This window comes from Macadamia integrifolia, chromosome 9 (assembly GCF_013358625.1).
Source record: "Macadamia integrifolia cultivar HAES 741 chromosome 9, SCU_Mint_v3, whole genome shotgun sequence".
In the NCBI taxonomy this organism is placed as follows: domain Eukaryota; kingdom Viridiplantae; phylum Streptophyta; class Magnoliopsida; order Proteales; family Proteaceae; genus Macadamia; species Macadamia integrifolia.
The window spans coordinates 13,086,513-13,111,419 of record NC_056565.1 but is presented as its reverse complement, the minus strand read 5'-3'; the positions used below and the strand labels follow the sequence as shown (position 1 = coordinate 13,111,419).

Below are 24,907 nucleotides of genomic sequence, written 5' to 3'. Positions count from 1 at the left end.
ATCACCATACTAGATAGGAGAGAAAATATAATATATTTCTTCGTCTTTACAAAAGAAAAAAAAATGAAAAAATTAATTTGGCACGTTCAACAAAAAAAAAATCCTTTTCTGACTAATCATCTATTAATAAAAATTAATAAACTCAACACAAAAGCAAAAAAGAAAAATTAATAATAACTTGATCCCGAATATTTACTACCTTTTATGTTCATAATGATTGATCATAATGGCAAAACATTTGCCTAATTTTATAATATTATGGTGGTAAGTCATAAATTGGAAGGAGAGTGAGAGGGAGTCTGTCTAATTTTATAAGAGTCATTTACATCCCCCTCCCCTGTGTTTTCAAAAATTTCACATACTACCCCTGTCAGATAACTCGGTTATTAAACTGTTAGTTGTGGATGTTAAAGTATGATTCTACCCTTCTGCCTTTACCAAAATTTTTATTGCTAATTATACCCTTATCTCTATCCTTTAGCGCCGCTAGCCGCTTGTCGTTCGCCGTTGATCACTCAGTGCCACTGGCCGTTCGCCGCTGCTTCAGCCTCTACAAGTGAGAGACGAAAGTGAAGAAGATAGCCCTTTATCTTCTAATGAATATAATGATCATTACATTCTATAGGGGTGATTTGGGTATTTAAAAAATATTTTGAAAGCTTAACGGACATAATTTGACAGAGTCATACTTTCTGTCAAATTTATCAAAATACAGGGGTGGTATGTAAAATTTCTAAAATACAGGGGAGGGGGTGGAATAAACATAAACTACATGGGAGGGGATGTAAATGACTCATTTTATAATTATGATTAGTCACAAAATGGGAGAGAGAGAGAGAGAGAGAGAGAGAGAGAGAGAGAGAGAGAGAGAGAAGTGGATATCTACTACAGGCTATACAGTCTACAGTCCACATGAATCACATCGGCACGAGAAGTTGGACAATGGCGGGCCGTGGGATCTCACCCGTTCGTTGTCCTAAAAGCATTAGGTGGTGGGTCCCGCAGTATTATGTGGCTAATAACTGCTCGCAAGCGGTGACTATCGAAGAAGGTTCCTGATGCTCACACCTTCTTTCGTCATTCCATATTCCAGTACCATCTAAAACTATAATTAATTACTTTTTTTGTCAAAATTAAACTAATTAATTACGAGCTCTGTCAGTTTTCCTTATATTTTACCAAAAAAAAGAAAAAAAGTTTTCCTTATAAAGAAGAAGTGATAGAATACAACAATATTCCAGTGTAATGACATATCCACTTGCCAAACAGAATCAAAGATAGTGACACACCAGATCATTCATTATTTTGTATTTCCCTTTCTACCCTTTATTTCGAAAAAAAAAAAAATTATTTTTGCGGAGAAATCGGAGATGGGTAGGTGGTGAAGAAGATAAGACCTCACGGTCACAACAGTAATCTTCTCTTTATTAACGTCTATAAAATCTTCAGAACAGCAACGCTACCAGTGTCTCGAGCGAAGCGATCAAACTTCACTCTCTCTCTCTCTCTCTCTCTCCGTGAAGGGGTGTCCTGAGGTGATTGCTCTCTCTCTCTCTAATCTAGACTGTGATCGCTGTTTTGAAATGAAAGATTTTGGATTTCGATCTGATTCTTCGAACATTATATGCACTTTTAGCTTTCATGTCCACTGATTCCCTCTGTGTTTCGCTGTTCTTTCTTCTTTAGCTTCAAATGAACGCTGATATTTAACTTGATTCTAGCTTTTGTGGAGTGATGTATGTTTTGATCACTTTTTTCTATCTTTTTTCTTTGTCAAATTTGACTGCCGAATTGCGGATCCAAATGAAGATCATCTTCTTTGATGATTTAGTTGCAGCTTTTAGGAATTAAATAATTCAAATGCTTTTGCTTCTGTATGAGTATCTTAATCCTTGGTGAAGTTGTTTTTCATGATCGTATGTTTGATTTGTTACCTTTGGACTTGATTGTGTTTGGTTTGGACTTGATTGTGTTGGGTTGAGACTTGGATATCCATAATATGATTCCTACTTTTTTTTATTATGAAGCTAATCTCTTTTATTTTAGTTGTAGTTAATTTCAGTTATATCTGAGTATTTCGTTGCTTGTTAATTTTGTCATGTAGTACTCCTCTTATCATCGTGGATTTCACTGGTTTGCTTCGAGCTAGATTTCCCCTTTTGCAAAGCTTCGCTTTGGAATTTAAAGCTAAAATAGCTGCTTTTCTTCCCCTGCCAAACCTAGAAAAAGATAAAAGACTTTGAACTGTTTATTCTCTCTCTCTCTCTCTCTACGCGCATGTGCTTGCTTAAATATTGGGTTTTAGGAAAGTATTAAAATGTGATAAATTAAAAACTCAGCCGTTTGCAATTTTTTATGGGAGCTTTCCATTACTTTCATATTGTTTTGCCAATATAATGCTATATCCTGTCTAGATTTCTTCTCATGTACGTTTATTGTTCCAATTCTGTGTTTTTTTTAATAGATCACATTGAACAATGGTGAAGGCTGTTGTCGTTCTGAGTAGCAGTGAGGGTGTCAGTGGCACCATCTACTTTACCCAAGAAGGAGATGGTAGGATAATTTACATTCAATCATGGAGATGAAATATTGGTCATAATATTGTTGATTGGTTATAGCCGTATATTTCAATGTCATGGAAACGCATGAAAAAGATTAGCAGGCAGTGTATTTGCTAGCATAGGCAACTCCCAAGCATTGCTCAGTTAGTATAAGTGTCTGAACTTTATTCGAGGACTCTCTAAAGAAAAGCACATATATATATATATATATATATAAGATATACCAAAATCCAGGGAAATAGGGATCTTCTGGTTCTGTATGGCAATCAGGACGAGATAGGTGCAACACCTTACTCCGATCCAACAAGGAGACTTACACTAAGATAGGTGCAATACCTTACTTAGAACTAATCGTGCTTAGATTAAAATAAACAAGTAAATAAAAAACAAGACCATAAACTCAAAATGGAAATACAGAAAATAAAAGCTGCTTAACCGGATCTATTTCTTGGAATCAAGAGGCACGACTGTAGGCTTTGATCCAAGGATAGAACAAGAAGCTGCTATATGCAGATGTAGATGCAGAAAGCTAAAAATGCACTTAAAAGTATTATATTTGAAATTAAAGTATACAATATTTGGAGATTTTGATCCAGAGTTCTTGGGTCTTTGGGTAGGCTTGGGTTAGAGGGTTAGAGGGTTTGAGAAGAAGAAGAAGGGTGTTTGGCACTTTGGGCTGTAAGTGGCTAACCTTTGAAGGGCGATCAGACTTGAGATGATCGGAGCCTGTTTGTTGAAGATCGGTGAAGCACTTGGAAGTCCGACGGAGTTCTTCGAGATCTTGGAAGAACTTGTGCAGATGAAGGATTCTTCTGCAGAGCTTCTCTCTCCTATTTGTCCGTTCTAATTTTTCAAGTGGTTTGGGTGATGGGGTGATGCTCATTTTATAATGTAAGGAGGCTCATTTGAATTACATGTGTGTTTTCGGTGCATTTGGGTTTGGAACAGAATAATAGTGCCTAATTCCATTAGGTACTGTACACTTAAATTTGGAACACTGTTTATGGCACTGTTGGCGCCAAAAGTTGGAGTTGCTGTCAACAAATGATTTGGAATCTTTGTTAGAGTTGTTGTCGACAAATGATTTGGAATCTTTGTTAGAGTTGTTGTCGACAAATGATTTGGAATCTTCAATGATCTTACCACGGCATTCCACGTATCAGAGATATTGTTCTCCGTATTGGTTTGATCAAGAGGTTTGTATCCTATTTGTTTGAGCCGGATATTGGCCGGACTGTCCTTTGACCTGGGACAGTAACAGTACCTCCTTTCCTTAACAGGTCGTCCGAGGTTATTTGACTAGGTGTGGTTTTTACGACTACACCGGTCGGCTAGTTTATGACCGTCCTAGCAGACGTTAAGGACTAAATTAGGGTTTGGTCGAAGAAGACTTTGATTTTGTGGCCCTACGAGATCTTCGTGAGGTTACTTCTTTGAATTTGCTGGAGGAAGATGCCTTGGAGCTGGCAAGCTCAAAGTTAGGGTCATCCTCATATGGATCTTGGCCATAGCATTGTTCATGGGCTGGCATTGATCCTTTGAGGGAGTTGAGGTTGTAGGCACCATCGCTAGAACCTTCTTTGTCTGAATCGGAACCGAGTTTAGTCAATCGGGCAAGGAGGGCTTCCTTCTCACTTTTGATGCTTGATTTTGATGTACTTTGCAGTGTTGGAACATGTTTGAGACCTGTGAGGCTTTTGATGAGGGACGTCCTTTCACATTTGGAGATGTCACAGTTATCCCACCATTTGACGTTGAAGGTCCGACAAAGAACTGGGGCAATCCAGTCAGGTGACTGGTAATCATAAATTTGATATTCCCAGAAAAGTATCCATGCCAATCGATAGTGGAGAAAGAACCAGAGGAGGTCAGGTTGGTGAGGTCGGAGGGTTGTATTTTGACAAAATATTTGGAAAGAATCTTGTATTTGTGGTGGTAGGATTTCAATCATAGGACCATATTGATCCCACCATTTGGGAAACCAGAGGAGAGTTTGGTTATTGAATCTGTACTCAAAACAGAAGAACCAAGAGTGGCGGTTAATTCTGTTTTGAAAGCAGAAGGCTTTGAACCAGGCGTCCTGGTAATCAAAATATGTAAAAGTTTGTGGGCTAAAGGTATTTGAAAAACTTCTTGTATTAAGAGGATGACTGCCCCAATCTTGAAGTGAGAGAATTTTGCATATGGTTACAGTTATGTATAACCAAAGTTTGATCATTTTTGTCATAGTTAAGTTTGAATCTGACAGAGTCAGTTTCTACGAGGATATATTCGTAGAATTCTTGGTTTTTTGCAGAAGAGGTGGAATGGTGGTGCTATCCTTTGTAGAAAATTTGTTGTGCCATACTGATAGGTGAGTCGGCATATTTGAATGGGGGTTCTTCAATGGTGAAGAGGTCTTCTTTGCATGGTTTTTCATGGTATTGGCTTTTGATTTTAGAACCCTGGGCTGTTTGGAAAGGTTTGGCTTGAGTAGTTTGTAGGCTAGAGCTTGCCTTGTTTGTGGTTTGAAGGGGACCAACGGCAGAGGAAATGACCACAGCATGGGAATAGGGTTTATTTGCAGAGGCCAACTGGGATTGGCTTCTAGTAACTATTTGGTTGGATGGTGCTGCAGAGGCTGCGGAGGCACCATAGCTGGATTTGGTTTTGACAATAGAATTTGAGGATGTGGACTCCTTAGGGGGAGCCATTTGGATAAGGTTGATTTGAAGAGTCTGACCCTATAGGAATTCACGGGTAAGAAAGTCAGGGACAAAATTGGATTCTCCTTTAATATATTCTATTTGAAATTCAAAAATTGATAATATAGCTTGCCATCTGGCAAAGATTTGTTTTGATGCAAGATTTGAAACATCATTTAGCCGCGCTACAATCAACACGAACTAAGAATGGCTTATTTAATAATGTATTTTGAAATTTTTGTATGCAGAGAACAATCGATAAAATTTCTTTTTTGATGGTACTGTAATTCTTTTGAGCAGAATTCCAGATACCAGAAGTAAATTGGACTAATTGTTCTTTATTATCATTAGGAAGTTTCTGTTTGAGAATTCCTCCGTACCCAATTTCTGAGGCGTCGGTTTCGACTATCTTAAAAGCCTCATGGTTAGGGATGAATAAACAGGGGATTTCTTTGACTAATTTTTTAATAGTTTGTACGGCTGAGGTTTGGGCCGTAATCCAGGATGTTGGTTTTTTCTTTAGCCGAAGGTATAAGGGTTTGACAATTTTGCTGATTTGAGTAAGAAAATCTCGGACATAATTTAGACTTCCTAGAAACCTTTGTAATTGAGTTTTGTCAAGAATTTGATCAGAGAATTTTTTACCAAAGGTAATGGCACGGTCGATAGGGGTAAGAGTACCATTTTCGACCAAATGACCAAGAAATCTTACTTTGGTAAGAAAAAATTCCATTTTTCTTTTGGATAAGTCTAAACCATTTGATTTAATAATTTGGTAAAATATTCTCAAATGTTTGAAGTGTTGTTCAATTGAATTTGAGAAGACCAGAACATCATTAATATAGACAATAGTGAATTGTCCGTGAGAATTGAAGATATCATTCATAATCTTCTGAAATTCACTTGGGGCGTTTTTGAGGCCGAATGGCATAACATTCCATTCATATAGGCCAAAGGGAGTTGTAAAGGCAGTCATGTATCTATCCTTTTCATGAATCTGGATTTGCCAAAAATCAGATTTCATATCGAATTTTGAGAAGATTTTTGCTTGGTAAATTCTTTGTAAAAGGTCCTTTTGGTTTAAAATTGGGTATCTGACCCATTGGAGGGCGTCATTTAATGGTTTGTAATTAACAACTAACTTAGGAGTTCCTCGTTCAATTTCGACAGCCTTATTAACGTAGAAGGCTGTACAACTCCAAGGGGAAGTACTAGGCCGAATGAGATTTTTAGTTAGGTCATTAATCTCTTCTTTGCATGTTTCAAGAAGAGTTTGGTTCATTTGGGCTGGTCGACCCTTAGTTGGTGTTTGAAGGTCTGAAAATCCTGAAGCATATGGAAGAGAGACCATGTGTTGCTTACGATGCCAGAAGGCATCAGGGACATCAGAACAAAGGTTGGACTCGTATTTGGATCTAATTTGACTAATTTGGTGAATGGTTTTGGGATTTTTAAGTTGGTCAGAAATCCGTGGGTGAAGGAGTTCTGTTTTAAGAAAATTTATTTGTTTAATTTTGTTGAGGCTTTGGTTTGTAGAGTTTTGAGCCTGTAGAAAGGGAAATATAATTTTTTGACCTTGGAATTTTGTTGTAATACCGTCTTGAGTAATTTTGAAAGGTTTAATTTTTTCTAAGAATGGTTGATGAAGGATTATGGTTTGGTCAAGGTCTTTTGCAAGAATGAAAGTTTGAGGAAGACAGAGACCTTGATTACAGACATGGGTATTTGAGAGTTTGTATTGGACATTCAACCCAGATCCATTGGCCGTATTAAGGCGTTGGGTTGTCCGTTCATAGAACTGGGTTGAGATGGCTCCCTCGTTGATACAGTTGGCAGTAGCTCCTAAATCAACTAAGGCAATAGCAGAGAATTTGAATGAGGCGTTAATTACTAAGGTTATGCGAATATACCAATTTTGGCAGGTAATGGTAGCCACAAAACTAGGGGTAGTAGGGTTTGGTTCAGTAAGTTCTTGATTTGCAAAAGGATTTATTAATGGTTCATTATTTGAAGTTGAAGCTTGTTGGTTTTGTTGTCGGTTTAAGAAGGCTAATTGTTGTTTAATATGTTTTATTTCGTACTGCAAAGTTGTAGTGGTGGTTTCAAGAGATTTGATTCGACCAGAATGGTCAAGAATAAGGGGTTTTGATATTTTATTGAATTTTTGTATAATTTGGTTAAGATTGTAAGGTTGAGGGGAATTTTGGGTAGAAACATTGTTTCTGAGATGTTCGAGGCAGGCCTTTTTTTGTTCTGGGTCTGCCAAGCTATCGATATAATCAAAAATATTTGAGTTAGGTGATGCACGGAGCATTCGGACGGATTTGGGAACACAATCTTCACAGCTGAGACCAATAATACAGGAATCACAAGCACAGGCTTGGAAATTCTCATTATTGGATGAACTAGAAGAAGTATGCTCAGAAGCTTGAATTTGATTAAGTTTGTAATTTTCATCTTCAGAAGAGGATGAAGAAGTTTCTTGAAAAAGGGCAAGGATTTGAGTTTTATCTTGCTCAAATATTTGTAAAGAATTATTTTTGTTTGAGACTACAAAATTTGGCGATATGGCCAGGTTTGCCACATCGGAAACATCCCTGAGAGGATTTGTCAGCTTTTGAATCTTTAAAATTTTTAGGTGCCTTGAAAGGCTTTCTGTATTTGTTATACTTTGGTTTTGGAGGAGTTTTATGATAAAACTCAGGGGTTGTGAATGGTCTGTGAGACACATACTTTTTGGACTTGTGGAAATTTTTATAATATTTGCAAAAAGACTTGTGTTTGTGTTTCGTTGGAGGTCTAAGGGGAGGAAAACCAAACTGTTCGCAGAATCCTCCTAATTCCCGTTTGTAAAATTTGTTTTCCTTATGGATTTATTTCTTTAATCTAATATCAGTATAAAGGGCGAGGCCCTCTTCATGGATTAGACTAATGATTTGGCCATAGGACATTTGATCATAGGGAATGATCCCATCATTTTCTTTCCTAAGGCGTTGTTTGATTTTCTCAGAAAACAAAGTTGGTAATCCTGTAAGGAATTTTTCTTTCCAACAGGGAAGGTTTGCGTCAGGTCTGGTTAAGACTTTGGTTAAGAAGGTGTCTTTGTACCATTTGAAATCATGTAATTTCTTACATCGAAGATTTGATAATTGTTCAACTGTTCTATTTTTGAGACGAGAAGGGTTTCCTAAAAAGTAATTAGCAATGTTGAAAATAAGGGTATTTACAGCATCCTCAATAGGAATACCTTCAGCATCAAGAAGGGGGTTCCTTCGGGCGTTATTTGGACAGCCATTAAAATTTCAGTTTTTTGGACATCGGTCAGGACATAATCCCACCAACCTTTGAGTTGGCCAGTAAAGCCAAAAACAAGTAAGGTAGCCACAGCACTATCAGGTGTATTTTTTATATGATGTGCGTTGCTAACCATAGTCATTTATTGGAGTTTGTTCATGAGATTATGTTCAGATAGACCATCTATGTTCCACTCATAGATGATACCACTTTGGTACGAAGCCTGAGGAGCAGTTCCTCTAGCTTCAATTTGGAGGTCAGGGAAGACCGGATGTTGGGTTGAACTTTGACCAATTTGGTTAATTTGGGGAAAGTCTTCTTCAGAACTCGAGGAAGAGTCCGAAGAACATCCTATAATGGTGTGAACACCTCTGTTGTTGGATTCAGCCGAAGGTTCAACTGAGGGTTGATTTTGAATAGGTGTTTGTGGATTATTTGTTTTTAAATGTGTTTCAGCAGCATTCAGAATAGTAAGGCATTGATTAATTTGGTCTAGGACGAAGGATTTGTTAAGAGCGAGTTGTTTTTTTTTTTGGAATATTATAAGGTTTGAATAAAGGAAGAGAAGTTGGAACCGGAGCCGGTGTCATAGACGAAGAGGCTATCGGTTGGACTAGGTTCTCAACTCTGGATAGTTGATTACCTATAGTTTGGAGACTTAAGTTTGTGAAGTTTAATTGTTCAATTTGTCTTCTGTTTGGGTCATCTTTATCAGCAACTTTGAACGGAGAAGCAATTATTTCATTATTTTTGTAATTATGTTTGATGCTTTCCACCGGGGGATGGATAGCAGTAGTGGGTGGACCAGCGCATAGGGTCCAACATTTGTGAGAAGTAGTTTGAGTACATATCTGATTATGCCAGGGATAGTGGATGTTATTATCCTGGGCATATATATCAAAGTATGTAAAGAAGAAGACATTTGTTTTAAGGTTTGTCATAAAATTATACCAATTTGTTCGGATTTGTGCTTGTTCAAGATTGAAGGTTCCTAAGAACCAATCTCTTTTTTGTTTGTTTTTAGGTGACTCAAAATCGGTTCTAAGTAAAATTTTGTCAATTTGGTATTCTGTGGTTGTTTGAATCATGTGTACTCCAGGATTCTTTGGATCATGATGAGGTGGAGCAGCTACCTCAGATTGTGTGGGAGATTGTTGATCAGGAACCTCAGATGAGGTAGATTCAGGGAAAGTAGTTTCATAAGTTCCCTGGGTAATATTTTGATTGGTTTGTACTCCAGCAAGGTTAGGGATAGGTGGAGTAGTTCTAGTTTGAGAGAACCATCTGCTTATGTCAGAAGAAGTCGATGCATCTGAGCATGATCTTCTGGTGCTACTTTGGTAGATAGGAGGGGTTATTTGTCGGTTAAACCGGATGGAAACTAGTCCGTCAGAATCTTGAGATATAGAACGGATACTAGTGTTTGAAACTTGAGGGGGGATTGCAGTCGTTTGCAGCTGCCATTCCTCAGGGAAAGCAATATCTTCCCACCGACAAAGTTTTGGATAAACAATTTGACCCTGAATACAATCAGTTTCAAGGTAAAGGGTTTGTCCCTTAGGAGAAGTCCTTCGGGCATGCGGTTGGATAGATTTCATAGCTTTGTATTTGATGCGATGGATGATGGAAATTGGAATGGTTCCATGCATCAATTTGTAACCGTGGGTTTTGAGGTTAAGTTTGAGTGAATGTAAAATATTTGGGTCCTCAAGGGCTATGGACATATTTGGGTAAACATTGAAATGGACAGGTCCATAACAAAGGATAGTTTCAATGGCTCCCAGAAGGGAATCATTGAACTCAAGGAATCTTTGGTCACGAAGGGCTAACAACATGGAAGTGTTGAGTCCTTCTCGGTGAAGAAGTTTGATGGCCACTTGGACTAAACCAATGTGGACATAATTAAATTTGTGATCTTTATATAATTCTTGTAAGGTATTTGGATCGAAAAGTTGAATTTCTTGTGTTTGAGGGGTGAAATTAATGGTTTATTCTACGGTCTTAACTGTTTCGAGGCCGAACCAGTCTCGATCATAGATTTCATTTCTTGAGATTTTGGGCATATTCCAGCTTTGAAGTTGTCGGTCTATTCTTGTGGTTTGTTCATCATAATTGAGCACATTAGAACTTGTGCTCGCCTCACTTGCCGATCTCATCGACATGGAGCGGGGTAGACGATTCATAATTTGAGGTTTTTTAATCTTGGGGTAATCTCCTAGATCTAAGTTTTAAGATGGTATTTCCAACATAACTTGGGCGCAATCGTGGTCTTACACTCTTTTGCCACTCCCAAGAGTCCAAAGGCATATACTGCGTCGAAAAACTTAATAAATAAAATGATTACACAAAAGAAAAGAAATCTGCAAAGAAATAAACCAAATCCACCTCCACCGTGGCTCTGATACCAGGAGATCCCTATCTCGTCCTGATATTGGCCGGACTGTCCTTTAAATGAACCAAACTCTTCTTGAAACATGCAAAGAAGAGATTAATGACCTAACTAAAAATCTCATTCGGCCTAGTACTTCCTCTTGGAGTTGTACAACCTTCTATGTTAATAAGGCTGCCAAAATTGAACGAGGAACTCCTAGGTTAGTTGTTAATTACAAACCATTAAATGACGCCCTCCAATGGGTCAGATACCCAATTCTAAACCAAAAGGACCTTTTACAAAGAATTTACCAAGCAAAAATCTTCTCAAAATTCGATATGAAATCTGGTTTTTGGAAAATCTAGATTCATGAAAAGGATAGATACATGACTGCCTTTACAACTCCCTTTGGCCTATGAATGGAATGTTATGCCATTCGGCCTCAAAAACGCCCCAAGTGAATTTCAGAAGATTATGAATGATATCTTCAATTCTCACGGACAATTCACTATTGTCTATATTAATGATATTCTGGTCTTCTCAAATTCAATTGAACAACACTTCAAACATTTGAGAATATTTTACCAAATTATTAAATCAAATGGTTTAGACTTATCCAAAAGAAAAATGGAATTTTTTCTTACCAAAGTAAGATTTCTTGGTCATTTGGTCGAAAATGGTACTCTTACCCCTATCGACCGTGCCATTACCTTTGGTAAAAATTTCTCTGATCAAATTCTTGACAAAACTCAATTACAAAGGTTTCTAGGAAGTCTAAATTATGTCCGAGATTTTCTTACTCAAATCAGCAAAATTGTCAAACCCTTATACCTTCGGCTAAAGAAAAAACCAACATCCTGGATTACGGCCCAAACCTCAGCCGTACAAACTATTAAAAAATTAGTCAAAGAAATCCCCTGTTTATTCATCCCTAACCATGAGGCTTTTAAGATAGTCGAAACCGACGCCTCAGAAATTGGGTACGGAGGAATTCTCAAACAGAAACTTCCTAATGATAATAAAGAACAATTAGTCCAATTTACTTCTGGTATCTGGAATTCTGCTCAAAAGAATTACAGTACCATCAAAAAAGAAATTTTATCGATTGTTCTCTGCATACAAAAATTTCAAAATACATTATTAAATAAGCCATTCTTAGTTCGTGTTGATTGTAGCGCGGCTAAATGATGTTTCAAATCTTGCATCAAAACAAATCTTTGCCAGATGGCAAGCTATATTATCAATTTTTGAATTTCAAATAGAATATATTAAAGGAGAATCCAATTCTATCCCTGACTTTCTTACCCGTGAATTCCTATAGGGTCAGACTCTTCAAATCAACCTTATCAAAATGGCTCCCCCTAAGGAGTCCACATCCTCAAATTCTATTGTCAAAACCAAATCCAGCTATGGTGCCTCCGCAGCCTCTGCAGCACCATCCAACCAAATAGTTACTAGAAGCCAATCCCAGTTGGCCTCTGCAAATAAACCCTATTCCCATGCTGTGGTCATTTCCTCTGCCGTTGGTCCCCTTCAAACCACAAACAAGGCAAGCTCTAGCCTACAAACTACTCAAGCCAAACCTTTCCAAACAGCCCAGGGTTCTAAAATCAAAAGCCAATACCATGAAAAACCATGCAAAGAAGACCTCTTCACCATTGAAGAACCCCCATTCAAATATGCCGACTCACCTATCAGTATGGCACAACAAATTTTCTACAAAGGATAGCACCACCATTCCACCTCTTCTGCAAAAAACCAAGAATTCTACGAATATATCATCGTAGAAACTGACTCTGTCAGATTCAAACTTAACTATGACAAAAATGATCAAACTTTGGTTACACATACAACTGTAACCATATGCAAAATTCTCTCACTCCAAGATTGGGGCAGTCATCCCCTTAATACAAGAAGTTTTTCAAATATCTTTAGCCCACAAACTTTTACATATTTTGATTACCAGGACGCCTGGTTCAAAGCCTTCCGCTTTCAAAACAGAATTAACCGCCACTCTTGGTTCTTCTGTTTTGAGTACAGATTCAATAACCAAACTCTCCTCTGGTTTCCCAAATGGTGGGGATCAATATGGTGATTGAAATCCTACCACCACAAATACAAGATTCTTTCTAAATTTTGTCAAAATACAACCCTCCGACCTCACCAACCTGACCTCCTCTGGTTCTTTCTCCACTGCCGATTGGCATGGATACTTTTCTGGGAATATCAAATCCTAATTTGGTCCTTAACGTCTGCTAGGACGGTCATAAACTAGCCGACCAGTGTAGTCGTAAAAACCACACTTAGTCAAATAACCTCGGACGACCTGTTAAGGAAAGGAGGTACTGTTACTGTCCCAGGTCAAAGGACAGTCCGGCCAATATCCAGCTCAAACAAATAGGATACAAACCTCTTGATCAAACCAATACGGAGAACAGTATCTCTGATATGTGGAATGCCGTGGTAAGATCATTAAAGATTCCAAATCATTTGTTGACAGCAACTCCAACTTTCGGCGCCAACAGTGCCACAAACAGTGTTCCAAATTTAAATGTACAGTACCTAATGGAATTAGGCACTATTATTCTGTTCCAAACCCAAATGCACCGAAAACACACATGTAATTCAAATGAGCCTCCTTACATTATAAAAGGAGCATCACCCCATCACCCAAACCACTTGAAAAATTAGAACGGACAAATAGGAGAGAGAAGCTCTGCAGAAGAATCCTTCATCTGCACAAGTTCTTCCAAGATCTCGAAGAACTCCGTCGGACTTCTAAGTGCTTCACCGATCTTCAACAAACAGGCTCCGATCATCTCAAGTCTGATCGCCCTTCAAAGGTTAGCCACTTACAGCCCAAAGTGCCAAACACCCTTCTTCTTCTCAAACCCTCTAACCCAAGCCTACCCAAAGACCCAAGAACTCTGGATCAAAATCTCCAAATATTGTATACTTTAATTTCAAATATAATACTTTTAAGTGCATTTTTAGCTTTCTGCATCTGCATTTGCATATAACAGCTTCTTGTTCTATTCTTGGATCAAAGCCTACAGTCGTGCCTCTTGATTCCAAGAAATAGATCTAGTTAAGCAGCTTTTATTTTCTGTATTTCCATTTTGAGTTTATGGTCTTGTTTTTTATTTACTTGTTTATTTTAATCTAAGCACGATTAGTTCTAAGTAAGGTATTGCACCTATCTTAGTATAAGTCTCCTTGCTGGATCGGAGTAAGGTATTGCACCTATCTCGTCCTGATTGCCATACAGAATCAGGCGATCCCTATTTCCCTGGATTTTGGTATATCTCGATCCTGTAATCTGGTATCAAAGCCAAGTTAGGGGACGAGATAGTAATCTGGTATATATATAGCATTTACATGGTCCAGTGTAGGGGGCTTCTCTCTAAGGGACATCTAATTCTGCCACATGGCAGGATTATGTGGTGATTTCAAACTGTTGGATAGAGAGGGGACTGTTTGGATAGACCAGAATTCAGATTTCAGATTTAAATTCATCTACCCCCATACTGGCATGCATCCACATGTATGTCCATGCACACGTACTATACTCCGACCAATACTGTACACTCCCATTTCTTGGAAATTTTGAAGCCCTATTTTGCCACTTGGCAAACTCTGTTTCATCTGAAACTGGACATGTGAGCTGGGGACCCACGGATGTATCTCTCCACAAAATTTGAGTGTTATTCAATCATGCCACATGGCAGAACTGGTAACGGTGAGGTGAAAAGCCCTCTCCATGTCTTGGAAGAAACATATTGAGCATAGCTTAATTTAGTTGACCTTGTACCGAATTCTAAGCAAGTAGTGGCTTCTTATGGAAGATTAGCCCAATGCCTAAAAGAATATCAGTTGTATGCCTACTGAGGCCTTTTTTAGGCTTATTTTTCCCTTGGTCTACCTGGTCATGTAGGTGTTGCCTTGATTATTAGTTCCTTTATAAAATTTTATAAAGTTGAATTTATGTTTATTTTGGTTTCATTTTTATTTCAGGTCCAACTACTGTAACTGGAAGTATCTCTGGTCTTAAACCTGGTCTTCATGGCTTCCATGTCCATGCCCTTGGTGACACAACAAATGGTTGCATGTCAACTGGTATTGTGCATTGCCCAATTGCATTCATTCTTATCTAACAACAAAGGAGAGATTGCCATGAACACTGAACTATTTCTATTGCTTGTGATTTGGATTTTCAGGACCTCATTTTAATCCTGAAGGCAAGTTGCATGGTGCTCCAGAAGATGAGGAACGTCATGCGGGTGACCTAGGGAATATCACTGCTGGTGAAGATGGTATGAATCCTTCATTTCACCTTTTTAAGTATGAATCAATAAACAATTCAGCATCATCATTCTTACTCTTATTTATATTTTTATTATCCTTGATTTTGTTAATTATGGAGGTTGGGCGTACCTGTACTTTTTTTTGGGGGGGGGGAGGGGGTGGGTGTTGATGGTTTAACTAAAGTTCATAGTCAAGTTAGTTGGATTCAAGAGACTTTGTCTGCCACATGAAGGAATTTTTATGGGCTTATTTTGTTTTAGGTACTGTTACTGTCAACATTTCTGATAGTCAGGTAATCTATTACTTGCATTTCCACCCCTTCAAATCACGAATGTCTAATATGTGTTATAACATAACCAAAATTTTATTCTCAAACATTCGTTTATGGTTATAGATTCCTCTCAGTGGACCAAATTCAATAGTTGGAAGGGCTGTTGTTGTCCATACTGATCCTGATGACCTTGGAAAGGGTAATATTCAATTTTCTTCTCTGTAATTGTTGTTTTATTTATCTGCTTGCCTCAGGTACTTTTATTTTTTTTTTTTTTTTGGGGGCGGGGGGGGGGGTTGGGGACATGGGGTGGGTTTGGGTGGAGGACAGGGGAGAAAAGTTAATTTAAGCTTGCTTATGAATTGTCACAACTTGTTGATTAAACTAGAGTCCGTAATAGGAGGATTGTTTGTCTTTCTCTCTGCTTCAATTTAAATTGAAAGGGGCTGAACTGATGCAAGTTATAAAATCCTTTTAAAAACTTAGTAGGGTACAAACAAATAATGGTCAAAACAGGAGAGACTGGATTCATAACACCTTCCCAGTTTGTCACTTGACTTTTGTCCAAAATCCTGGTGTAAACCAACCTTATCCATTATGTCATTAGTCTGTCCCCCTTTATTGGGGGAGACATTTATAGTCAGTACATGAAATCAGATTCAAGTTTTTGTTTCATGTATTTTTTTTCTGATGGGTATAGCAGCCATGCAATCAAATGAATGAGGAGACTACCTAGTGATTCATGTCTTGTCCAGTAGTGAAGTATCATGAAGGCACAATTTGGTTAAACGTTAACTTATCAACACATTCTGCTTTAGGACTTCGTGTAGATTTCTTATCATCCATGTAAATTTTTCCATCTCAAATAACATTGTGGAGGCCCAATTATCTGATGAGAAAGTAGACTGGACCATGGACTGAATGCTCAATTGATGTTGGAAAGCATTTGATCATTTTTCATCAATTATCAGATCTTCATTTGCTTGATGGAAGACTTGCCTGGCTTTTTGGATTTTTGCACTAGATATGCTGCATTTGTCTTACCTGAACATTTCAGTAAACCAAGTAATCTGTTGGTCGGTTAATTTCTAATTTATTTTTCGGTAGGAAGTAATTGCTTCTCGGCAGCTTCCACTATTACATGAAACAGTGTGGCTGTAAAAATCTATTGGCACCAAGGTATCAATCAAATTCAGGAAGCCTGAAAAATAGCCAAAATGGAGTTGAACATTCAGACATGTATATCTATCCCCATATCTGAGGTGCTCACCATGCTCTTTGTGATTAACTACAAATTATTTGGGTATGACCATTGATGCAAGTATAAGGATCAATTTAGCGACCATGTAATGGAGAAAAGAGACTGCCGTCATGGAGGGCTTCAATCTTTACTTGGGGGAACTCTACCAATTTATTGTGTCTGTATGTATGTTTCCTAAATCAGTTAACTTAACTCAGCCTTGTCCCAACTAAATAGGGTTGATTACATGGATTCTTTTATTCCAATCAGCTCTATTTTAAGCCATACTACTTACTAGTCCTAAGTTATGCATGTCTTCACTCACTTCTCCTAAATTCATTTTAGGCCTACACCTAGACTCTTTAGCTCCTTCAATCTGAATTATATCACTTCTCTGTACTGGGGCATTCAAAGGCCTCCATTGCATTTGTCCATGCCACGTCAAACAACTTTCTCGTAACTTATCATGTGTTGGAGCTATTCCTAAATTAGCTCTAATTTGTTTGCTCCTTGTTTAATCTTTTAGCTTTACCACTCATCCATTTCAACATCCTCATTTCAGCTACACTAAGTTTTTTTTTATATGATATTTTTTTACTAACATCCAGTTGCTTACATCATTGCTGGTCGTATAACTGTCTATTAAATTTCCATTTGAGTTCTAAAAGATTTTTTTCCCACACAACACTCTAGATGCAATCTTCCACTTCATCCGCTCTATTCTAATTTTTTGCGCAATATCATCGTTAATTTTTCTTTCATTATTTATGTTATGATTGAATCTAGGTACCTAAAATTTTCACTCTACATTGTCTCTATCATCAATTTTCACCATCCCACTTTGTCCTATTTTTTTGTTAAAGTTACACCCCATATACCCTATTTTCTTCATAATTATTGTAAATTTTTTTATTCCATGGTTGATGTCCACAACTCCAACTTCATAGTTCTCCCTACTTTTGTTCTTCCACCGAAGCAGTATTATCAGAAAAAAGCATACCTCAAAGGATCTGATCTGTAATGCAAACAAATGCGATCTTAGAGCTGATCGTTGTTGTAATTTAATTATAATTAGGTATTCATTACTGTTGAGAATTATCATGGTTACTCTTAGTTACCGTGGTAACTACTTTAGATAAGGATATTTAGTCAGTTAAATCTTACTTTGTCTATCATGATGTCAACAAAGGGAGGCTATATTTTTTATCAAAGTTAGGTGACAACGTCCTCCAATTATCAATGTCAACAAAGAAAGGCTGCATTCATTGCCAAAGTTAGGTGGTAGCTTCTCTAATTGTAAAAGTTAAGCGAGAGTTTGTTGAGGCTTCCTCCATTGTCAAAGTTATGTGAGAAATCACAGAGAAAGACTTTGATTTTTTTTTTTTTTTTTTTTTTTAGTCTATATAAAGTGTAAGAGCCGTAGAGCTCCATAATAAGAAAAATCATTCTCTGGCATCTCTCTTCGCAATTTAGTATGTGAGGTTGAATAATAAGCAGTGAGATACAAATCCTTCTGAGTAGTGGAACGAATTGTATAGTGGATTTGATAAATATAAGCATAGTTCCCTACCTGACAGTAGGTTTGTTTGATTGCATCCCAAAGCTCCTTAGCAGAATTGAGCAAGACAAAGTTGGGACAAATGGTAGGCTCCATGGAATTGAGCAAGAAAGACATGACGAGTGTGTCATTAGATAACCAAGTTCCAATGGGAGTAGCATCCGTAGGTTTTTGCGCGTCACTAGTAACAAAGTCGGAGAAATTGTTCCCACAGATAGTAGGCATGCCTGAGACCATGCAAGATAGTTCTGACCATTTAGTTTGATAAGACCAGGTTGACTGTTGAAGGGAGAGATGGTGGCCATAGGTACTAAAACGACCACAAAGACGACCATCTGTAGAGATACCACTTGTTGGTTTCCTCAAGTAAGGTATCCTTAGTAGCTATGAGTCAGAGGAGTCACATAGCGAGCACAGAAGTGGTAACACAAGCGACAATGATGTCTGCGGAGAGGCGCAAGTGCGTGACAACCAGAGGGCTGCGGCAGTAGTGTGAGAAGGCACTAGAGACACTGGGTGGCAATGCAAGGAGGCGTAAAAAAAAAAAAAAAAAGGGACAGCAGAGGAAGGCGTGGTGGGTTAGGTAGGGTTATTAGTGCATGGGGGCGGGGTTTAGTCTAACCATGCTAGACTAGGAGGCAAAAGCCCCCAAGGGCATCAGTGGAAAACAGGAAAAAAACAAAAAGAAGAAATAAGGTTTTGGCTCTGGTACCAAGTTGAGAAGAGAGATGACAAAGAACGTTTTTTCTTGTTATTAAGCTCTAAGGTTCTTACACTTTTTGTAGACTGTCAAAAAACACATGAAAGTCTTTCTCTCACTTAACTTCGACAATGAAGGCAGTCTCCCGTTGTTGACATTGACAATTAGAGGAGGCTACCACCTAACTTTGACAATGGAGGCAACCTCACTTTGTTGATATCATAAAAGATATAGTAAGGTATTACTGACTCAGCATCCTTATCTAAGATAGTTACAACGGTAATTATAGATTAACTACAGTATTCTCAACACCCCCCTAAAGTTGGTGCAAAGATATCATACATGCCCAACTTGGAGACGAGAGGATGAAATACCTTACAATGCAAAGCCTTGGTGAACACATTAGCTAATTGATCGGTAGATCCAACACATGGTATACAAATATTTCCATGCTCGAGTTTCTCTTTCCTGAAGTGTGTCAATTTCAATGTGCTTTGTTTTGTCATGTTGAACAAGATTGTGAGCAATATTGATGGCAACATTCTTGTCACAATAGAACTGCATCAATTCTTCAACGGTAACTCCAAGGTCACACAAGAGGCCCATAAGCCATATGAGATCACAGATCCCTTATGCCTTTGCACAGTACTCAGCCTCGGCATTGGAACGAGACACAACTGATTGTTTCTTACTTCGCCATGTAACAAGGTTTCCCTCAGGAAAGGAACGATATTCGGATGTAGATCTTCGATCATTAACAGATCCAGCCCAGTTCGCATCAGTGAAGGCTTCTAATGTAAATTCAAGTCATAAGGGACTTAACCTTGGGCAAGATCATAAATAATATCCTAATGGTAACGACAATGGGTTTGAATACAGGATAAAAACTCAACTTATAACTTTAAACATAATCAGCCCCTGAAGTACATTAAAATACCTCCCACAAAAGTAATATTTAACCCACACACAAAATACAACAGAATAAGTTAACTTCCTTTAGCTGATAGGTCAGAGATCTGAGTTGTTAGACTCTCAAAATATAGGTTTCATACTGCTTTTCAGCAGGTGGACCTAGGCTGCAGTTTGCTGCCAGATAAACCTTAACACGGCAATATCTTAGGTAGTGTTTGCAATGTCAAAACAAAAGTACAATAGCAGTTGAGTTGGGGCTTCAATTGATCTTCTAGCAAGACTCAAATGGGCTTAGTAGCACTCAAGAAAATAAGAAATAGCAAAGGGAAAAGAGGGAGGACCAATGGATTGGAAGTGGGGGATAGGGTGCTCTCTCAGCCTGGGTCTCTTACCCTCAACTCTCTCAGTTGATCTCTCAGCTTGGGTCTCTTACCCTCAACTCTCTCAATTGATCTCTCAGCCTTTCTCAGACCATTTTTTGTCAGCAAACGACAAATTTTTCATTCATTTCAATTGTCTTACAAGCTTACAATTGATGGTATTTATAGGCTAAACCTTGATAAGCTAAGCCTCTATTATTGACATTAGTAGAAGACTTTGGAGACTATTTGGTGAGGACTTTTGGGGCTAATTGGTGAGGGCTTTAAAAGGAGTAGTTGGTGAAGACTTTTGAGGCTCTACAATTCTCCTCCCAAGAGGCGGACTACTTGGGCCAGCCTTAGCTTGATTGGGTTGTGTGGGCATAGAGCTGTTTAGGCTGGCTGGGTTGGTCCTTTTCTTGTTGTACATCAAACCAGTAAATTTATCTGCATCGTGATGAGGGTCTCTCTCCCTTTATGTGGGTCATCATACTAATGAGGGTGATACTAAGCACGCATTATGGCTCCCTTAGTTCGTAACCCCTACTGATGATGAAGTTGAAGATGCATTGGACACTTGGACAACAAGTTTACTACTATGTGAGGTGGTAAGGGTTACTATTCATTTCTTGTCAAGTGGAAGGGCTAACCTATCAAGTACAGCACAGGGATCCATGCCGGCAACTTCAAGCGTCTTCATCTGGATTTATATGAGCATTATATGTCGTTCCTCCATTCATCAGAGACAAATGATATTAAGAGAGTGGGGAGTTGATGCAGATAAATTTACTGGTTTGAAGTACAACGAGAAAGGGACCAACTTAGCTAGCTCAATGCCCACACAGCCCAATTAAGCTAAGGCTGGCTAGGGTTTCCCCAAGCAGTCCACCTCTTGGGAGGACAGCTGTAGAGTCTCAAAAGCCTTCACCAACTACTCCTTTTAGAGCCCTCACCAACTAGCCTCAAAAGTTCTCACTAAACAGTTTTCAAAGTCTTTTAATAATGTCAATAATGGAGGCTTAGCTTATCAAGGTTTAGCCTATAAATACCATCAGTTGTAAGCTTGTAAGACAATTGAAATGAATGAAAACTTTGTTGTTTGCTTGATGGTCTGAGAAATGCTGAGAGATCAATTGAGAGAGTTGAGGGTGAGAGAGCTACCCCTTTCCTATTCATTGATCTTTCCTATTTTCCTTTTGCTATTTCTTATTTTCTTGAGTGCTATTAAGCCTATTTGAGTCCTGCTAGAAGATCAATTGAAGCCTCAACTCGGTTGATGCTTCACTTTTGTTGTGAGACTGCAAACATTGTTGTGTTAAGGTTTATTTGGGAAGCAAACTGAAACCTAGGTCCGCCTGTTGAAAAGTCATCTGAAATCTATATTTTGGGAGTCTTAACAGCTCGATTTGTGACCTATCAGCTAAGGGAAGTTAATATATTCTACTGTATTTTGTGTGTGGGTTAAGTATTACTTTTGTGTGGTATTTTAACGTATTCCAGGGGCTGATTATGTGTTGTTTGAGGTTATAACTACTTATAAGTTGAGTTTTTATCTTGTATTCAAACCCACTATTGTTACCCTTTGAATATTGTTTAGGATCCTGCCTGGGGTCAAGTCCCTTGTGACTTGACTTTACATTAACTTGGTAGCAGAGCTAAGGAGAGGTGGTAAACAAGAGCAGTGGTTGCTGAATTCTACTTTCCTTTGAAGGATGATCATGCAAGGCTACTTAAACATCTCTACCAAACTCGCAATTGAGTTTTATTTTTAAGAGGGGGAGAGTTGATGTAGATCAATGTGAACAAGGAGAAGTTCTGGAAATTGAATCTATATGTTTCCTAAGCAGTGGAGAATAGAATTAAGGTGGTTGAGAGGAATTTCTGTGGCATCGCTAGAGGGATTAGTAGAAGAGGAATGTGGTAGCATGATTCAACCAGTTGAGGATGTACTTGCGGCATTCTTTGGCAAATTTGAAGAGAATTAATGGAGTTTGTGCTGGAAGCAACATCTGCTGAATCATAAAGGGGGTTGGTACTATTGTGGAGCTATGATCTCATGTGATTGGAGTATGGAAGAGTACGCCTAATGTTCTGAAACTAGTTTAAGCAAAATACTTGATATATGGTGGTAGATTGAGTGAAAGTTGGGTTCTGGAGCAATGTGTGGCATGGGGTTGAGCCCTGAATGATTTAGGTCTGTAATTTATAGAATTTGCAGGCAAGTAGCTTGAGTGGCTGGGTTCTTCATACAAGTACAGAATTGACGAGGTTTTGGGTTTCTACTAACTCTAGGAATTTAAATGTTTGAAAAAACCTAACAAAATGGTAATGCTACTGGAAGTTTTACGTGTATTGTAGGGAGTAGATATCTTAGTATGGTGGAGGAGCAATTCAAGTTCTTAGTAAATTGGTTTAAGACTGGTGCTGGAAAACCTGTTTCTTAGATGACTGCAGCAACTTGATACATCTTTCTGTGTGAAGAGGAGGGTAGAGAAAATCTGAATAACCTTTTGTATCATTATCCATTTGTTTTTTACTCGACAGCCTCAAGTGTTTGAAAAGTTTCAGATTAATTGGGTGATGATGGCAGAGGTGCTGTAGGATGCATGGAGCAACTTGTATCTTGAAAGCGGACATTGAGTAGTATCGCACACCTTTTTTTCGTAGGACATTATGTGGAAAGTGAGAAACCAGAACATAAAAACAAGTTTCTTCTGCCTCTCTTGAGTGTGCAGTACATTGTGAAATGAGCTTGTGCAATATTGTGGCAGTTTCCTATGTTCTTTTCGGTGCATAGGTGTATTCTACTCAATTGGGGTGAAATCTGCACTGGCATTCTCAGTATCTCCCAATGCTTCTGTCACGCAATGGTTGTAGTTATTAATGTATGTATATTTGCCAACTAGTAGTTGTGACGGTAGTTTCTTACTCGGGGAAATTTCATTGGTATCTTCAAACTTTTAGACCCAGTTCCATTTTAGAAGGCTTAAATTGGGGAAATCCTTCGTTATCTTAATTTTTGTTTCTGTTCCGCAAGGCAATGGTCTAACAACTTGTCTTAACCATTATATTGTTTTCAGGGGGACATGAACTCAGCAAAAGCACTGGAAACGCTGGTGGCAGAATAGCCTGTGGTAAGCACAATTTACCCTCAGATTTGCAACTCACTTTTGCTGTATAATCTTTCAGAAATGCCATACTGATTCATTATCATTCTTTCTTTCTCTTCCAGGTGTTATTGGTCTTCAGGGTTAATCTAAGGATACAGTGTCTAGTTTTTAATGCGTAGTCCGTGAAAATGTCTCTTTTGCCTTTTGAGATTGCGAAGACCACTATTAAAGACCACCTGTTATAGTTCTCGGATTTTGGTTGTTCTCTACTATAATCGTAGTCTCGTCTTGTGTTTTGTATAAAAAATAAAAATCCTACATCCTCCCCTCTTGTGAAGTGTTTCTTAGACATGGTTTTTGTTATGAAATTTGTGTGCCTGAGGAATGTTGAATTTCTTGTCTGTGTGCCTCTGTGCCTCTGTGCCTCTGTGCCAGGTGAATTATTGTCATCCAAGGTAGGCTGTAGTGTTCCAAGACCGTTTGGTTTGAGTGCATAACTTGGTTAGATGTCATACATGGGTTGACGATTCTTATGATGAAGTTAGGAAGCCACCTTCTTGCAGTGACCTGCATGTTGAGATCAGGAAGTTCTCAAACCTAAGTCCTTTATTCCTGAACCATTACATCATAAATATAACCAAGAAACGTATTTGAGCATGGTTGAGAGATAAATAAGAAGGGGGGAAATGACTGGCATCTACAATTTCCATAAATTTTAGGATAATGCTTATAAAACCTTAAATTCAATGGAAGCTTAGCAGGTACATGGGATTGATAGTTGGGACTCTTGGTATGGGGTTGGAAGGTTGAATCTGCCTACCTTTGCCTAATAGAGGCCCCTCCCTTCTCTAAATGGTTTGATTTTAGTTTCAAAATTGAGACCATTTAATTAAACAGTTAAAACTATAGTGCTTAAATTGATGATGGTAAACAACCATTGATATATATATATATATATATATACACGCACACACACATAGTAAGTAAAATCATTCAATGTAGAGTATACATCTATTTTAATAAAAAAAAATATTAAAAGAAAACATATAACAGTTAACAATTCAATGGCAAGTTTATATCTACGTCAATAACAAATTAGAAAAGAAAAAATCATTTAAATAAATAATTAAAACTGTTTATAAATGGTTTTGATTTTACTATTTGAAACTGCTATTGAACAGATCAGTTTCAAATTTACCTAAAAAATCTTGCACTGAACATTTTAACATCATTAGTTACAACAAGGGTTTTTTTTAATACATATTATTATATAAAAGTATAAACTGTCATTCATTGTTTGGTATACGTTTCCAGTGGATAAAATATTCTCATTTTAACAGCATTTTCTGTCCCTCCTTTACACATTCCCCATGGGAACACTACTCATTTAACGTACGAAGGCTCATTTTGATTGCAAGGAAAACAAAGGAAAAGAAAGTGAAATTAAATTAATACTAAAGTGAAAATTTTTGTAATCATCACCTAAAAATGATGGTGCAATTAATACCAAAATACATCAAATTTAAAGTAATAAAATCTCAC

The 24,907-nt window shown here is 37.9% G+C and overlaps 1 protein-coding gene across 1 annotated transcript; it reads left to right on the top strand.

Moving 5' to 3' along the window:
- The first annotated feature begins 1,385 nt into the window (after nucleotides 1-1,385).
- Nucleotides 1,386-23,762, top strand: LOC122088887 (superoxide dismutase [Cu-Zn]). The gene is made up of 8 exons (XM_042658244.1): nucleotides 1,386-1,535; nucleotides 2,465-2,553; nucleotides 14,925-15,026; nucleotides 15,128-15,223; nucleotides 15,476-15,507; nucleotides 15,610-15,685; nucleotides 23,336-23,389; nucleotides 23,488-23,762. The coding sequence occupies exons 2-8, from the start codon at nucleotides 2,478-2,480 to the stop codon at nucleotides 23,508-23,510; spliced, it is 459 nt and encodes a 152-aa protein (XP_042514178.1). The 5' UTR covers nucleotides 1,386-1,535; nucleotides 2,465-2,477; the 3' UTR covers nucleotides 23,511-23,762.
- Nucleotides 23,763-24,907: the final 1,145 nt, after the last annotated feature.